This window comes from Genypterus blacodes, unplaced genomic scaffold (genome assembly GCF_046128005.1).
Source record: "Genypterus blacodes isolate CSIRO-AG114 ecotype Tasmania unplaced genomic scaffold, CSIRO-AGI_Gbla_v1 ptg000007l_1, whole genome shotgun sequence".
NCBI classification, from domain to species: domain Eukaryota; kingdom Metazoa; phylum Chordata; class Actinopteri; order Ophidiiformes; family Ophidiidae; genus Genypterus; species Genypterus blacodes.
Genome location: NW_027466821.1, coordinates 2804355 through 2819855, shown reverse-complemented (window position 1 = coordinate 2819855; position 15501 = coordinate 2804355). Strand labels below are relative to the sequence as shown.

Sequence of the window (15501 nt, the reverse complement as noted above, 5' to 3'; positions counted from 1 at the left end):
CCTCTTTAAAGATTATAACGTATTTTCAAGACTCTCAAAAACTTCAGGCACATCTATTTGTTGGTTAAATCGATTATACTTATTTATGCCGATAAACTGAATACCAGCTTGAAAACAAAGCAGCACGTGTTCCGACTCCGCCCTCTAACTTATTCACACCAATGACCTGCGTGTATCTAACCGGAAGTCCCGCCCGTACGCACCCCAGAGTCCGACTGACATGGCAGCTACAACCGATAGCAACATGGACATTTCTACGTCTCTCACTGGCATTCTGAACGAAAACCTTTGTGCCGACCATTTACAGACTCTAAAGACATTCACAGGAGCGTTACGAGACCAAGTGTACAGGTGTGTAAAACCATCTTTGTTGCTGTTGTCTCCGTGAACTCAGAGTGTTAGCTTACCGGCTAACACCCTAGCTTTATACCTAGCTGTCATAGACATACCGTTACGTACGAAACAATGCGTAATGCTAACTCGACAACGCTAACGATTAGCGTGACTTTGCTGTAAAATTATCTACTTTTGTGATAGTAAATGTATTAAATGTTGATAGCTGAGGACTGCGGGGTTTCTTGGTAACAGGACATACATTGTAAAATTTAAGAATACGGCCATAAAGTCGCAGAAATCCACCCTTGAGCCTATATATGTACAGATATACAGTATAGTGCAGTACTCCAGTGTCAGTCATGTAGTGAACGTTACTGCAGGATGTGGTTGAGCAAACACTCCACCCTGCTACTGCTAGAGCATGGAACATGTTCTATTTACGTTTATTTAAGTTAAATGACATTGTATTCTTTTTGTTTTCCTGAGGACATATGCAGAATTATTGTTCATTCGTTCTTCTCATAATTTTCTTCACTTTCCCTTCATACGCTGAGACCACCAAACCCCATTTAGTAAGCTGGTGTTGTGCTTTCAGAGATGGAGTGGAGGAGGAGGTGTTTTCCAGTCTCCTGAAGCTCTTGTCCCTGCTGTGTGAAGAGCTGGAGGCAGCCAACACAGAGAATCAGGACGTGCAGAATGTCTCGGTGAAGCTCCAGATGACTGCAGAGTGCTTCAGGGCCCAGAGGAACTCCTGCGTCCAGAACACACGCAACCAGGGGCTGCTCAGGTAAAGGTGGAGGAGGAGGTGGTCAGCTACTGTACAATGGACTGGGGATTTATTTGACTAATCACGGTTTATTTTACTGCCATGCTGAAGAATGTTACACACTTAAGTTTAATTTCACTTCATTTGTGTGCACTGTAGAAACTAAGACATTCCCTGACTTGTGTCGATACTTGTTTGTCACTTTTTATTGCTGTATATGGAAGATATTCAGGTGATGGTTTACAGCCCCAGTCATGGAATGGTGCAAGAAAAAGAGAACCTAAATTCAATTCTCCCTTTCTTCTAGTGAGCTTGGTTTTATTGAGTTGTCTGTTAAAATCTTGAGCTTGCTTCACACCATGAAGTTTGAGGGCAGGAATGGCATATTTGAACGTAAGTCTTCAATTACCTCCATAATCCATAATGAAATACTCTGGTTAGGTGTTGTGTAATACAATATGAACCATTTTTTGAATTATTCACACGGTGCAGCTCTTTGTTGTGGGATCCAGTTCCTTGGAAACCTGTCAGTAGGAAACCAGGCCTGTAAAGACGACATTTGGCAGCTCACCTTTCCGAATCTTCTCCTGTAAGTTTTGCACACAGTGTATCTGTGTGTAGCTGTTGGCTGAGTGAACATGACATCTCTCTTTTGAGCATCACAATGTGAATGTGAACAGGCAGCTGCTCAGTGTTGAGGATGAGAAGGCGGTGGGCTACACAGCCATGGTGCTACAAACCTGTCTGGATGAAGCCAAGGTGGAAGAAGTTGCTGAGCCGGACAACATTCAGCTGGCACTCAGGGTGATGGAGCTCTGCAGGACCCATCCAGACCTGGACTGGACGTAAGTGTGTGTCTGTGTCGCGTGTCGCTGTAAGATAGATATCTGTTGTATGTGTAGATGTTACACAGCTGCATAGATCATCCGCTACTCCATGGTTTAACTTAATTTGTATGAGTGGAACTGATTCATGAAGTTTCTTTGGTATTTGTTAATCGACAGGGTTCTCATTGCAACCCAGCACTTCCTGAAGTCCTCAGCTCTGGTGGAGAGGATGTACTCTGTGATGTCTCACCTTGACAGGTATTTCATGTTTTTGTAGTGACACATCCGCAGGCTTTAGTAATTAATGACAATGTGACCTTGTTAGTTAAATGTTGTGAATGAAAAGTCAAAAAGTGGTTTACAAATCAAGGTGTGTAGAGTAGATGTGTAGTTTTGGTGTGTGTGTTTGTTCAGGGTTACTCTGCTGGAGCTGCTACAAGCCCAGTTAAAAGAGGAGGATCCAGAGGAGTGTGGCATACCTCCCAGTGTGGCTCGTTTCCTGGCCTCTTGCTTCCAGAAAGGTTGCGGAGCTGTGCTGACGCTGGCCACCGGCTCAGCTTCCAGTAATGAGGTACTGCTAGTAACCCTCTGAGAAGTAACCTCTGAGTAGCTCCCATCAGTCTCAAACACACAGAAGGAGGTGTACAATGGGAGCTCAGTGAAACTCAAATTCCAGTGTTGTCATTTCATCAAGAGTTAAGATATCTGTCATTGGACTGAATCATGAAAACTCGACTGTCACTGTATTTTGGGACAGAAATTTTAAAAACATATAACCTGGCACCTGTTTGTTGCAATCCTCTATAGGTCCTGCAGGAGGCGCTGACAGTGATCAGTCTGCTGGATGTGCTGTGTGAGATGACCTCAGACCACAGGCAGTTCATGTTCTTACAGAACCATCCTGACCTCCTTGAGACCACTATTGGTAAATACAAACAAACCCTCAGATCCGGGGCAAACCTGGAGCCTATGATCCAGATTTGGCCTTTGTATGATAAATATTTGATTTGTAGAAATCCCTCAAAATACGGCTGAAGATCCAAAACCTCCATCATATCCCCACAGTAAACACACAGATTACTGCACACAAACCTCCCTAACATTAGTTAAGTAGTGGCTACAGGAAGCTTTATGTCTATTCTGTGGCAAAACTGAAATGCGAAATATTCTGCAATTCTTATTGAAGAAGTATTGATATCTTTGTTTGACTTTGTGGGTGTGATTTCGAGCTGATCTGCTTATTGTGTCATCAGCAACATACTGTGCACACATGAGAAACTGTGAAGTGTGTGTGTGTGTGTGTGTGTGTGTGTGTGTGTGAGTAATTATAACTATTTATCTACTATGTATCTATCAACATTTTTTCATTTTTCCTTGCATTTCCTCTGCAGAGCTCCTGAGTCAGGTGCACGCCATAGGGAAGGCCAGCAAGAATGTTTTCAGTGCTGCTGAGAACTTCTCCTCCTTCTGCGACATTGAAGACTCTTCCTCTTGCTCTCCTGTCATCAGCTTCAAGGCCCACCTCATCCGGCTGATAGGGAACCTCTGCCACAGCAACACGGACAACCAGAACAAGGTTTTGGACCTCTTTATTGTTGCTAGGTTATAGTCACTGTCAACTCCTCTCACGACGATTCTTAGTGGACATTTCTTGAAGAAGTCATTGTGAGCTCTTTCAATACAATATGTTGGGTTTTTCTTAAAATGTTAAACATTTCCTCCTTCACTCGCTAGCGATTATATCATTTTCTCGTCATCGTCATCTGTCAGCATCTCTCACTGTTAACATAAAGCACAGATAGATAATAAAGGGGAGCGGGAAGAAGCTGGCCTTTAACGGCATGTTTCAGTGGCACATCATAGTCTCGGTTCCACTTAATAGAAGCAGATTGGTGGAATACTTGTGGGATGACCACCCTCATTTGGCCCCTTTATAATATTTATGGATGCTGATCTGTGGCCTGTCAGTGGTCAGAAATCACCCCATATCCATTTCCACTGCGCTCTCTTCCAGTAAACCAAATGTCGTTCTTTTCACCTTTGGGACAGTTTGTGTATGGGGCTGAAGTCAGGTTCCAGTGCCTTGTTATTCATCTCTTTATAGGTTTGGACATAATGTAAGCAACTTCAGACAATAATATTGAAAGTGGAAAATGCATAATTGAGGGCTCCTTTACCAGTCAGCGACTTTGTTTCTTTGACAGTTAAAAGGACGTTTCCATTTTCTGAAAGTCAGCACTTCCTCTTGTTCTGGTGCTCCCGGCAATATGTTTGGAGGGTAACCACAAAGCTGACGGGAGGGTAACAGCAAGCCTTGAGAATAATTAAGTGTATAGAATTAGACACATGATACAAAACAGATCCCCCTGTTGTGATGGTCTTAGACAAACCCACAACCACACTGCTGTATGTGCAAGTGAGGCTCTGCGAGGGACAGGGACACTCAGGTTGATGCCATGTTGATACATTTGTGTCGACACTTTGTACCTCACAAAGAAATCCCTTAAGTTCTTTTTACTCATTTAAATGTGCTTCTTATTTTTGTGAATGCACTGCACTTTCCCACTGTTTTCCCAAGCGAACCGCCTGTGTTTCTTGTATGTTTTAGTCTTTGACCATAGAAGTCATCAAAACTAGTGTGAGTGTTAAATATTTTGTTTGGAAAGCTGTCAACATCTGAGTTATGGGTGCTTTAAATGCAATATACACTGGGTTGACATACAGTGTAATTTAACTTTTGTTTGCCTAAGAAATGAATTTAACTATCCTAAGCATTACAAACTAAACCTAAACTTTTTTCTTGAAGTTTTACAGCAAAACCAAGCACAACTGGATAGTGTCCATTATTCTGCATCTGACCAAGCTTTGTTTCCTCAGGTGAGAGAACTGGAAGGCCTCTCCCTCATATTGGACAACTTCTCCATAGACGCCAACAATCCTTGTATCCTTTCTTAATAACAGTTCATGATCTGTAAAAACAAACTCCTCCGTTTCTGTACATATACATATTTCTTATATTTCCTCGTCTTTCTTCATCATTGTTAGTGTTATTGGCTAGATTTCATTCTGGACTTGAGGTACCATATGTTGGCAGTTGTGGATTTGACTTTGACATGTTAACTAAAGATGGCAAAGCTGCAAAATTATAGAGATGCCCTGCTCTACGAGTCATAGCTCTGGCGGTTTTCTGCAGCCACTCTCCAATCCCACCAGGCCTGCGATGTGTGTTATCTGGCCAAACTGTGGCATGGTGCCTGGTTGCTTTCAGCAGGCCATTATCCCAAGCTAAGCATTTCTCCTCGTGACTTCCTCCTCATACACAGACCTACTGTCCCTCTCCTTTGCGTCGTTATCATGTAGCTGTCAGCAGAACAAATTTATGAACATAGAAAGTTCTTGTTTACTGGGCCACTAAATGCTCACCTGTCCCACAGCCATGCACTTTTGACATCCTGGGCTGGACCATGCTGATTGATCAAAACAACACCAGAAAGAGCAACAGTGTATTTTTTGAGTGTCATTGTCTTGAATTACATTTGTCATGTATCTGTCCTTAACGAATGCATTGTCTCTAGTCATCAGCCAGTGGGCCATATTTGCCATTAGGAACCTTCTAGAACAAAACAAGTCAAATCAGGAACTTGTGGCTGGACTGGAGCGCCAGGGCTCTGCAGACTACTCTGCCCTCATGAAGTTGGGCTTTGAGGTGGAGAAACGAGATGGGAGCATTCTGCTCAAACCTGTGAAGAAGAACACTTGAACACCAGAGATGAGCAGTCAGGAGAAAGGAGGTCCAAAAACCCCAAGCAGGTTTTACATGTTAAGTATTTATTTAGGTCAAAAATGCATATGCATATAGATATGCATGTGTGAACATGTACTCTTCTTGGGTTATAAGCCTTAATGATATCAGGTAATGCCTAAGATTCATCTCAGGATGATACCATAAGTTTTGTGCCTCTTCAGAATGATTGACAGTCACTGTTGGAGTTAGATGAATTAGATCGTTATTACACCAGAGTAGTGAGTTCCATAGACCTTTCTACCTAAGTTATGCTAACACTAATACCCCGAAGGGGCGCAAGTTATTCTTAAAACACAAAAGGGGCTTGGGACCCTGCAGGTATGAAAGCAGGGGTCAGGAGGACAGGAGCTAATGTTTTGTCTTGACCTAAGTCAGGGAAATGAAGAGGCTGCGAGTGAACTGAACACATGCTGATACCTTCTGGCAAAGCCAACGATTTGTGGTTTAATCCAAAGACAAAGAGCACCATAGTGTCCAGGCTTTTCGTCCTTCAGAAACACTGTTGTTAACAGCAGGGACCGGGCTTTAATCCCAGGCTCACTGTGACTTCTGTACTAACCACTGAAACTGGGACAGAACACCAAAATGTGACATAACTAAACACCCCTCCCCCTACCAAATTCAACGTTGTTGGCTTTGCCAAAAGTGTGAAGACTTTTCCCAGAAAATGTTCTAACAAAAAAATCAAAGACAACCCAAATTGTAAGATATTTATCGCTGAACTGTAACTCTTGTGTATGAAGTATATGAACTTGTCACCATATTCCTGCTTGCTTTTGCAATTCTGATATTAAGGTTATATAGTGCAGTTATGAATATCATACCCATCATAATCTATTAGCAAATCAACATTGGACAGGGAACACTTGGAAGAAAACTTAACATCTACTTGGGGATATTCAATTTGATCCTGGTACCCTCCTCACCGGACTACACACTGACTGAGTTTGCTATGACTTCATCTTTGTGGACTTGTTTGGCCCGTTGCCGCTATTGCCCGGCTGTGTAACGCAGGGATCTATCTCTGCAATACCTTTACGGAGATTTCCAGTTTTCCTCCTTATATGCTTAGCTTTTTCTCTCTTTTATTCTTAGAAGTTGCACTGGGTTGGAATTGATGTAAACCTCATTGAGACATTGTGTATGATATCGAGCTATAAAAAATAAACTTGACATGACTTTGAGATGCCGCATTACACATTATCCAGATTTAGACTCGCAACATGCACCGCAGACCACTTTTACTGATTTATACAGTATTTCATGCTTCCATCTAGGGTTTTGATAAATACTTTCTATTTAGGTGTGGCCATATCTGTCGATTTATGATTGTGATTATGGATCAGTTGAGGATGTATGACTGCATATTGACGGCAGCTGTGCGATGGATGAGTGCATCAGACCAGAAGCATTAGTTTGCAGAATGACATCCCTCCCCTCTCCTCCCATTGCTGTATAAGCTGAATGATCCTGACACCTCAACAAAGCGCTGCTTTATGAGCCTGCCCACACCCCTCTCCACCCTGTTTGCTCTGCCTCTGATTTTTAATGACAAAATGTATTGAAACAATCGGCTGGACTCTCCCGTCAATCCGCCGGTATAGTGAAGGGAGCTTATGCGATTCCGGTCCCCAGGATTTCAGACAGCTAACAAAACAGCAGTTACGTGCGCTCGACTGGCTGGCTGCAATGCTTTTCAGCCCCACAGGAAAGAGGCTGTGCGAGTCAGCCCGACTCAGTGAGGTGGCACGGCTGCGTCTGTCCGTTCACCTCCTAACAAATTAGCCCCACATCAGTCAAGGCAATGGGTCCTTATGTATCCCATATTTTATACTGCAGGGCTCAGAAAAAACATATTTAGCCGATTAAAGTGTGACAAAAAGCTTTTTTATAATAACTTTAAAGTAAAGGCCAGATGTGACACAAAACTCAGGAGGCATTAAAAGTATGCGGAAATTTTATTTGTAAAAAAAGGAAAAATACAACTCTGTAAGTGATTGAGACTTTATTTTTGCCACAAAACAAGAAAAGGAAACTTAAAGTTGTATTCCAAGTTATGACAATGCTTTTAGAAAGCAATGAGCTATTCAGAGTTACTGGAAGCACTAATAAGACAACTGGAAACACTTCATTCAATTCATACAGTTTGAAAGCTGCACAATTAGTGGGTTCCTGAAGCATCCAATGTAATACCTATACACAGCTTCCTTTAATAGGTTAAGGATCACATCAAAATGGACAATCTGGGCTACTTGGATAAGACACATGGATTATGTACAATTTAGGAACTTTGATCAAAAACATAAATTCCAAATAATTTATAGCTCTCAAATCTTAATACAAAGACACAAAAGAGTTGTAAATAGTGACTGTTCTTTCAATCTACAAATGACATAAAGTGCCATGTTCCTCATATAAAAATATACTCTTCAAATTGTTTTGTAAGTTATATAAAGCCTAAATAAACATTTCTGATTGCATTAAGGGTGCTGTCCAAAAATAGCCGTGTGGCCTTTGATCCTCTCATACCCCCTTCTGTGTGGTTATGGCACATGCCAGCTACCCAGGCAGGCCTAAACTGCGCTGGAACGCCTTGTGTAAGCAGAGGCCACAATGTGGAATTCCTTGTCTCTGTCGTTCATGGGAATGTTGGATGTATCTGAACCTGATTACACCTCTATGGAGTTCCAACAAGGCTTACATGCTTTTCACAGAAGTCCAGGGCCCTCCAAAAAAACAACACTGAACATGGTCAGAATGGAAAGTGCTGTTCAAACGGACAAAGTTAGATGCCTAAAATAGTTTGCGACTATTTTCTGCCTCTTTGGCTCTTGGCATAACAAAGGGGTTTGGGCCCAAAGGGGAAAATGTCCATGAGGGATATGTTGGTGCAGCACTCAAGTACAATACACATCTTACTGATCTTACTACTTATGTCCCGTGAAAAACAGAAAGGTATGTGACTATGTGAGTGCAAAAGAAAGACAACTAATCTATAGCTAAACATGCAACTGACAACTGAGAATAGCCGAAATGAAAAATGTAAATGCGATTTCATCTGATCTGTAAAAATGGTTCACTCCCAGCATGAAAGTTATCAGTAGAAATTGAAGGAGAAGAGAAATGTTGCTATCCATACTGTAAGACTTGAGTTTGAAAGATACTTTTACATAAATATTTTTTTATTTCAGTGTTCAAACAGAATACAGTGTGAGTGTACAGTTAAAGGGATTCTGCCTCCGTACAGACTTCAGCAAAAGTCACTGAAGCTTGACTCGTCTCTTCTTATGTGGCAGTGAAACGCACTTTTGCGATGGTAGCATTTCCAGTTAGGGTTTTAAAGGTAATTTTATATATAATTTACAAGTAATTCTCCAGTTCAAGACTTTAGTTTGTCTCAAGTGCTGTCTTGTGGAGACGTGTGAAGCTACACCTTGGTGAGATGTATGGGCAGCGTGTTGTTTGCTGGAGACAAAAACTGAACATCAAATCCTCACACTTCTTGCGTACCCTGCGACACGTTTTGCGTCGGGTCACTGTTTTCACGCAAGAAAATGTTTCTTAAATGTTCCCCGCCTGTTTGTCCAATATTCTGTCCAAACATCACATTGTATTTCATGTTTCTTTCCTTTTTTGAAGGATTCCAAATAGGATGTCAAAATGTGCAAAAATTATGAATAAATACTTCCAAGTCCTTCACTTCAAATTCCACTGTTCCATCCTCTCTCATGGCCTTACCTTCATCCCTTGTCCCTTTTTCTCCTTCCTCTCCTAGGGCCACACAGCCTCATTCCTTACTTGCAAGTGAAAACTTCAGATCTTTCGCTGCAGGTGTTACACTTGACAAAACAGCACCAGTGGAACTTGCAGTTGCACTGCCAGACACGGGTGTAGTGGTGCGTGTTGTAACCCCGGCCGCAGCACATCACGTTACAGCCATCCGTGTGGGTGGAGGTGCCGTTGCACACTCGTCCCCGTGTCCCCGTGCTACCCGTGGCCGTGTCCTCCTCGCAGTAGTTGGGCGAGCGCTCGAGGTACACCAGGTCAGTGTCTGTGGGTTTCTGGTAACCCCGAGCCTGTTTTAGACGTAGGAATGAAGGCTGGCGGAGCCGCGAGGCCCGCACTGGCTCTACTTGAACTGCTTCGCTGTAGCGTTCCTTCAGCAGGTGACCAATCTCTCTGAACTTTGGCAAGGTGATCCAACAGGTCTTAGTGGTGCAGGAACCAGATACCCCGTGACACTTACACTCCAGCTTCATCCTTTCCTTGAGGATCTGATCACACAGAGAGAGAAAATATTAGGTCTGTTAAAGTTAAACAACATGTCGTACTTCAACACTGACTGTGTTTTCAGAGCATGCGGTCATGAAAATGTACTTGGTCGTTTTGATTTCATAGGTCCATTACTTGACGCAGTTCTATAGCCTTCAAATGTTTTTGGTGAGTTTGTCTTTCTGTGGACACTGCAGTGTGGAGTAACCTTAAGCACACCAAGCAGAATGCCAACTTTATGTCAAAAACCAGTGGAAAAGAACTCCTACCCAACGACTGTACTCTCTCATTTATATTACCTTCTTTTCAGACCACATAATGGTTTGACGGCCTCACAAAATGGCTAAGGTGAACCCCATATTTTCCACTGACTCTCAGGTGAATCTGTGTACGTCTAACTGATCAGTCATCCATGTTTGGATTCCTTTGCGTCGTGATTGACAGACATCAATCTTTGTTTTTCCACTGCAGGAGTCTAATCGGCCTGATACGTCCTTCACTTTGTGGCTATAGATATTTGCGGGCGACTTTGCTGTGATTTTGGTTATTTCAGTGTGTGCAGTTGTGTAGAGGCATTATCAGAGAGAGAGAGAGAGAGAGAGAGAGAGAGAGAGAGAGAGAGAGAGAGAGAGAGAGAGAGAGAGAGAGAGAGAGAGAGAGAGAGAGAGAGAGAGAGAGAGAGAGAGAGAGAGAGAGAGAGAGAGAGAGAGAGAGAGAGAGAGAGAGAGAGAGAGAGAGAGAGAGAGAGAGAGAGAGAGAGAGAGAGAGAGAGAGAGAGAGAGAGAGAGATTGATTTTCAGTCAGATCCTGTATCCTGACTTAATGCTTGGCGATTGAATGAATGAACTGTAGGGCTGTGGCTCCACTCCCATTTGGCAGCTGAATCTCCCCAGTCTTGCTTTTCTGTTGCACAAGCGCGTGCGTGTCCGTTTACACACTTGCATTGAAAACACTGTTCAGTCATGGGAATCGCAGTTTAACCCTTTCCTCACACTACACAGCTTCACACTCCTTTTTAAAACAGGGCCAATCACTCACTTGGAACCAACAGTTATCTGTCACAGCCTAAATTCAGCTTGAACCATCAGAGTACCTTTCGCCCTGCCTCATTGTTGTGCAGGTTCATCAGCCGGCGGGCGTTTTTCTTGATCTCACGGGCGTCCACAAAGCGCCGGGAGAACTCCACGCCATACTTGACGTCAGCCGAGCAGCCTCCCCACTTCCAGCCCTCCTCTTGGTCGTGGTAGCCCTGCTTCTCCCGGTCGCAGCCGCACTGGCTCAGGTTGCCCTGGCTGCATGCTGCGGTCACAGCGTGGGCGACTCCAGCTGCGGTGATGGCATAAGTGAATGCTGCCTCCTTGCTGCCTAAAGAAAATAGAGCAGGATCTGAGTAAATGTAATATTAGTTGCAAGAAGAACAGCACTTCTTCTTCAGTGGGAAATCTATAATTCGCTTTCCCCCGCTGAGGTTGCACTCCTGTTTGTGATCGTTCTCATAGGTTAAAACAGAAATCAGAGGGATTAGGAATCACCAAATCTTCACTAAAAAGCTTTTTAAATTAGTGCCCTGTTCCAAATATCTGTCGGCAAGTCTGTCTGTGTTCAAATAGTCATCAGTGTGGAGGAGGAAAACACAAGTGACATCTACTGGTTAACCAGAATAGTCATCTTTCTGCATCAGCACTCAGAGATGCTGCATCTCGCTGTTTCCTATCACTTGAATTATCTCACACAGCTTAAGTGTCATCCTGTCTCTGTCTTAGGCTGTCCCGCATTATTTTTGCAAGTGATACTGCTGTGTTGCATGTCGGAATAATCCGTGGCCAGGCTCGACCGAGGTTTTCCCATTTCTAAGCTTTATGTGTCACTGTTTGAACTTCAGAATAAACACATTTATATTTATTGCATGGACAGGAAATTAATTTATTGGCACTACAATAGTTCTGTGTAATAGGATATCCGCTCTCCAATCAGGATAACGTTGGGCCTCCATTCTTCTCAACAGCCAAGAGTATTAATGCATGGCGTCTCTGGTAGAGGCGATTCTAATGGCTCCCTTCCAAACTGACAAACTCACTCGGAGAAACCAATGGGCTTGCGGTTCCCCTGGTCTATAACTCATAACAAACGCTGAAGTCTTCTCTCATCAGGCTAAATCCATGATCCATTCAGATACATTCGATGGTGAGCGGCTCTCAAGGCATCAGGCATATGCAATAGCCAAACAGCCATCTCTTTGCGCGATGATTTGTTTTGATTGTAGAGCAATGCATGCAGCGTTCCATTGTTGCCATCCAGCTGCTGTAGCTGACTTCAATTAGTGGTTAGCATGAATCTCTCTGGTCTTTCTCAATGCTTAATGAGTGCAGGCCCAGCAGGTCAATCAAATGAAGTGGTATGGATGGTGCGTTAGAGACACGGGAGAGAGGTATGGCCCTGACCTATGTTACCTTTCTTTTGGACTAGAAATTGTCTTAAGCGATGCAGAATGGGACCAATCTACGCAATAATGTACTTTAGATACAGATACAATACAGTCTAGATTGTCTACATAGGGCACTGTGCTGAGTCCATGGTGTTTCTACTCGCTGTTTGACACACCGCAAGAGAATAGAGACATTTCCTCAAAAACTAAATTAAAGGGATCCAGACGTCTCCCCGCCTGTCTCCCGTGTTGAAGAAAGTGATTGCTCCCAGAGTTGCTAGATTAAACATGGATCCAAACCCACAGCAAGACCGCAACAAAACATTTCGGACTGAACTACAATTTATATAAGAGGTTCCCATTAAGAGTGAATGGGCTTCTGTGAGAAGTAAAACTGGGAAGAATGTTGACCAAAACCAGGGAGACGTGTGTGTCTCTGTGTTTACAGATCCTGTAGATGTGATGTACGGGCTGTCATTAGACGACACTCCCAGATAAGCCTTCATCCATCACCATCACCTCAGAAGAGTCTTGACTATACAATTATGTCTGATTTGCCGGAGCGGAGTGTGTTGCAAGCGTAGCCTGCAGTGATTCCAGGCAGCAGCAGCAGCAGCTCCAGATTGAAACTCCTTCAGAATTCAACTGCAGGCATTGAGTTTCATTTTTTTTTTTTATGTCGGTGTCTAATGGAGGGCAGAGAATTCATTGTGGTTATTGCTTGTGGGAGACCAACGAGAAATGCTTTCAATTAAAATGTCACCACGCATCTTGCAGGCATTTGCGTGCAACTAAGCTGGAGCTCTGCTGATCGTACCGAGGAGCTCTCTCTCATGCCATTCACCACAGTCGCAGGAGGCTCCAGAAAAATATGGAAACAATCTTTAAAGCAGACCGATGTCACACCACAGGGCCCAGCGGCACCTTTAACCGTGTGTGTCCACATAAACTCTGCTCACATCACGCAGGTTCTTCAACAGGGAAATGGGTTCACAGGACTCAGTTTGGCTTGATCAGGCCAAGTAAAGTACCTGCTCACACACCTGCAGATGGATGTAAGTAACACCAGAAAGGAATTTGTGTAACACCGATCACTCTTAACACAAATCACTTCACTCAATCCCATTTCAGCTCGCTGCCCCGAAACCTCCCTCATTCTTCCTCTCTTCCCTACTGTCTATATTAAGGTTCAACACACTGCAAACAAGCCAGGTCGCCAGGGGCAAACGGACTGACCTACTCTCAGCTCTTGTCCAAAGACCGTCCTCTCGCCCAGGGCCGAGCAGTTCCAGCGGCCGTAGCGGAACTGGTACTGACATTCATTGATGCCTAGCTGGGCCCCTTCGCCGATGACGATGATGGCGTCCGGGCGACTCTGACAGAGGGCTCTCTGACGAGGGGCCAATCCTGGTATCTTGTTGCAGATGATGTTTGCGCCCAACGCCACCACAGAGGACAGCGCCCTAAGCGTAGACACAGAGATGAGAGGCCCATTGAAGATAGATGAAGGTACAGAAAGGGCTAGAATAGAAGATGTATGTGAATGGAGGTACAAAACTGGGTGTAATGCACCTGTACACTAACATTATTCTAAACCAGTACAGATTGAACTACCGGCGCTTGTAACAGTTCTATCAACATTTAGTATGATCACCACCAATCATGCAGATCACTCTATGCCTAATTTAACTAGACCATCAAAAAGACATGAAAGACAACATCAACAACTATTTTTGGAAATGGGGTCCGCATGTAATTCCTTTCTGTCTCTGCCTTTTCCGTCTTACACAAAACATGAACCACCACAGCTATTTTAGGGTTTCAGGATCTGCCCTTGTTATGAATGAAAGGCATGTATGGTGCAGCAATCATTCTCTTTTAGTTGGGGTCTGGGACTTCTAATGCCATAAAACACGAGCTCATTACGCGGATCTGCCTCTATAGGCACGCAGAGGATGATGTAGTTCAGTAGGATCCTTTTCTATACGTTGCTTTCCAAGTATGGCACTTGCCTGACGAGGTGCGCCTGTTGAACAAGTGGTTCTGTAATGCGTAAATCCATGAATGCAGGTTGAGTCATTAAGTAGTTAAATGTAGACCACATAAATATTGACTTGATTAAGTCTGGTTTTCGCTCACTTGTCGTCTTGGTTACCAAGACTATTTATGACACAATTGAAATGAAAAACAGCTCATATTGTGAAATAGGTCAAACGCGCAGCTCGTGCTTCATTGTGTAGAAATACGCAAGTCAAGCATGTGCAAGACACTATTTTTGTTGACAGAATAATCTCAACCCGAAATTGGTAGTCTTTAAGAAAGATTGAGAAACGTAATGGGATCATTTACATTATTTGGTCATTTTGAAGCTGCAAGCACCTGCGGAACCCAGTTGCGTTTTTGGCTCTTATATCTCTTAATAATAATCAACCTTTTTCTGGTGAGTAATTGGCCATTTTGCGCGTAACGCACGGCTACCTGCTCCCTATGCGTGACCCCAAACACAGCCGAGCCGCGTTTACATCAAATAAGAAAGTTGAATATAAGACACCTACAGGTAGCTACCGCTGGTGAGGATGAGGAAGATCAGCGGGTAGTAGACGGACAGCAGCGCACTGCGAGACGAGATGATGAGCATGGTTGCGCATTGAACACCGCGGGCTCTGCTGTCTTGTGGTTTGCAAAAAAAAAGAGGAAAAAAGGATGAGGGTTTGAACAAATATCCTTTATCTTTAATCCGGGAGTCAATCGCAGCGGTGCCGTCTTCTCAGTGCGCCGGTGAGAGTTGGTATCCTCAGCAAGTGGAGCTGTGGTGCGCTGCGGCAGCTCCAAGCTCCCCTGTCCATGTGCTGGAGACAAGAGGCTTCATCCCTTGTCCGGAGTGTGTGTGTGCTCTCCCATCTGGGTTAACAGAAGACCGGGGGGTGGGGGCGAGGGGGGAGTAAGAGACAGAGGGAGTGAGAGAGAGAGAGAGGGAGTGAGAGAGAGGGTGGGTGGGTGGGTGGGTGGGTTGGATGGGTTACACGCGACTCATGTCTCCAAAAAGAAAAAGTGAGATTGTCCTGACAGG

The 15501-nt window shown here is 43.9% G+C and overlaps 2 protein-coding genes across 2 annotated transcripts; one reads left to right on the top strand and one right to left on the bottom strand.

Moving 5' to 3' along the window:
• Positions 1-194: 194 nt before the first annotated feature.
• Positions 195-6918, top strand: atxn10 (ataxin 10). Its single transcript, XM_076151712.1, has 11 exons — positions 195-351; positions 932-1123; positions 1410-1495; positions 1595-1691; positions 1783-1947; positions 2107-2187; positions 2344-2500; positions 2737-2854; positions 3321-3505; positions 4807-4870; positions 5505-6918. Exons 1-11 carry the CDS (start codon positions 221-223, stop codon positions 5687-5689), a joined length of 1461 nt encoding a protein of 486 aa, XP_076007827.1. The 5' UTR covers positions 195-220; the 3' UTR covers positions 5690-6918.
• Positions 6919-9245: 2327 nt separating this feature from the next.
• wnt7ba (wingless-type MMTV integration site family, member 7Ba) lies at positions 9246-15069 on the bottom strand. Its single transcript, XM_076151724.1, has 4 exons — positions 14987-15069; positions 13668-13894; positions 11100-11371; positions 9246-10008 (listed from the first exon to the last, which is right to left on the bottom strand). The coding sequence occupies exons 1-4, from the start codon at positions 15067-15069 to the stop codon at positions 9529-9531; spliced, it is 1062 nt and encodes a 353-aa protein (XP_076007839.1). The 3' UTR covers positions 9246-9528.
• Between the last annotated feature and the right edge of the window lie 432 nt (positions 15070-15501).

Coding starts and splice junctions, on each gene's coding strand:
- wnt7ba (XM_076151724.1), bottom strand. CDS start 15,069: ATGCTCATCATCTCGTCTCGCAGTGCGCTGCTGTCCGTCTACTACCCG. Junction 13,895..14,986: donor CTCACCAGCGGTAGCTACCT/GTAGGTGTCTTA, acceptor GTCTACGCTTAG/GGCGCTGTCCTCTGTGGTGG. Junction 10,009..11,099: donor ACAATGAGGCAGGGCGAAAG/GTACTCTGATGG, acceptor CTGTGTGATCAG/ATCCTCAAGGAAAGGATGAA.
- atxn10 (XM_076151712.1), top strand. CDS start 221: ATGGCAGCTACAACCGATAGCAACATGGACATTTCTACGTCTCTCACT. Junction 2,855..3,320: donor CCTCCTTGAGACCACTATTG/GTAAATACAAAC, acceptor TTTCCTCTGCAG/AGCTCCTGAGTCAGGTGCAC. Junction 4,871..5,504: donor CATAGACGCCAACAATCCTT/GTATCCTTTCTT, acceptor CATTGTCTCTAG/TCATCAGCCAGTGGGCCATA.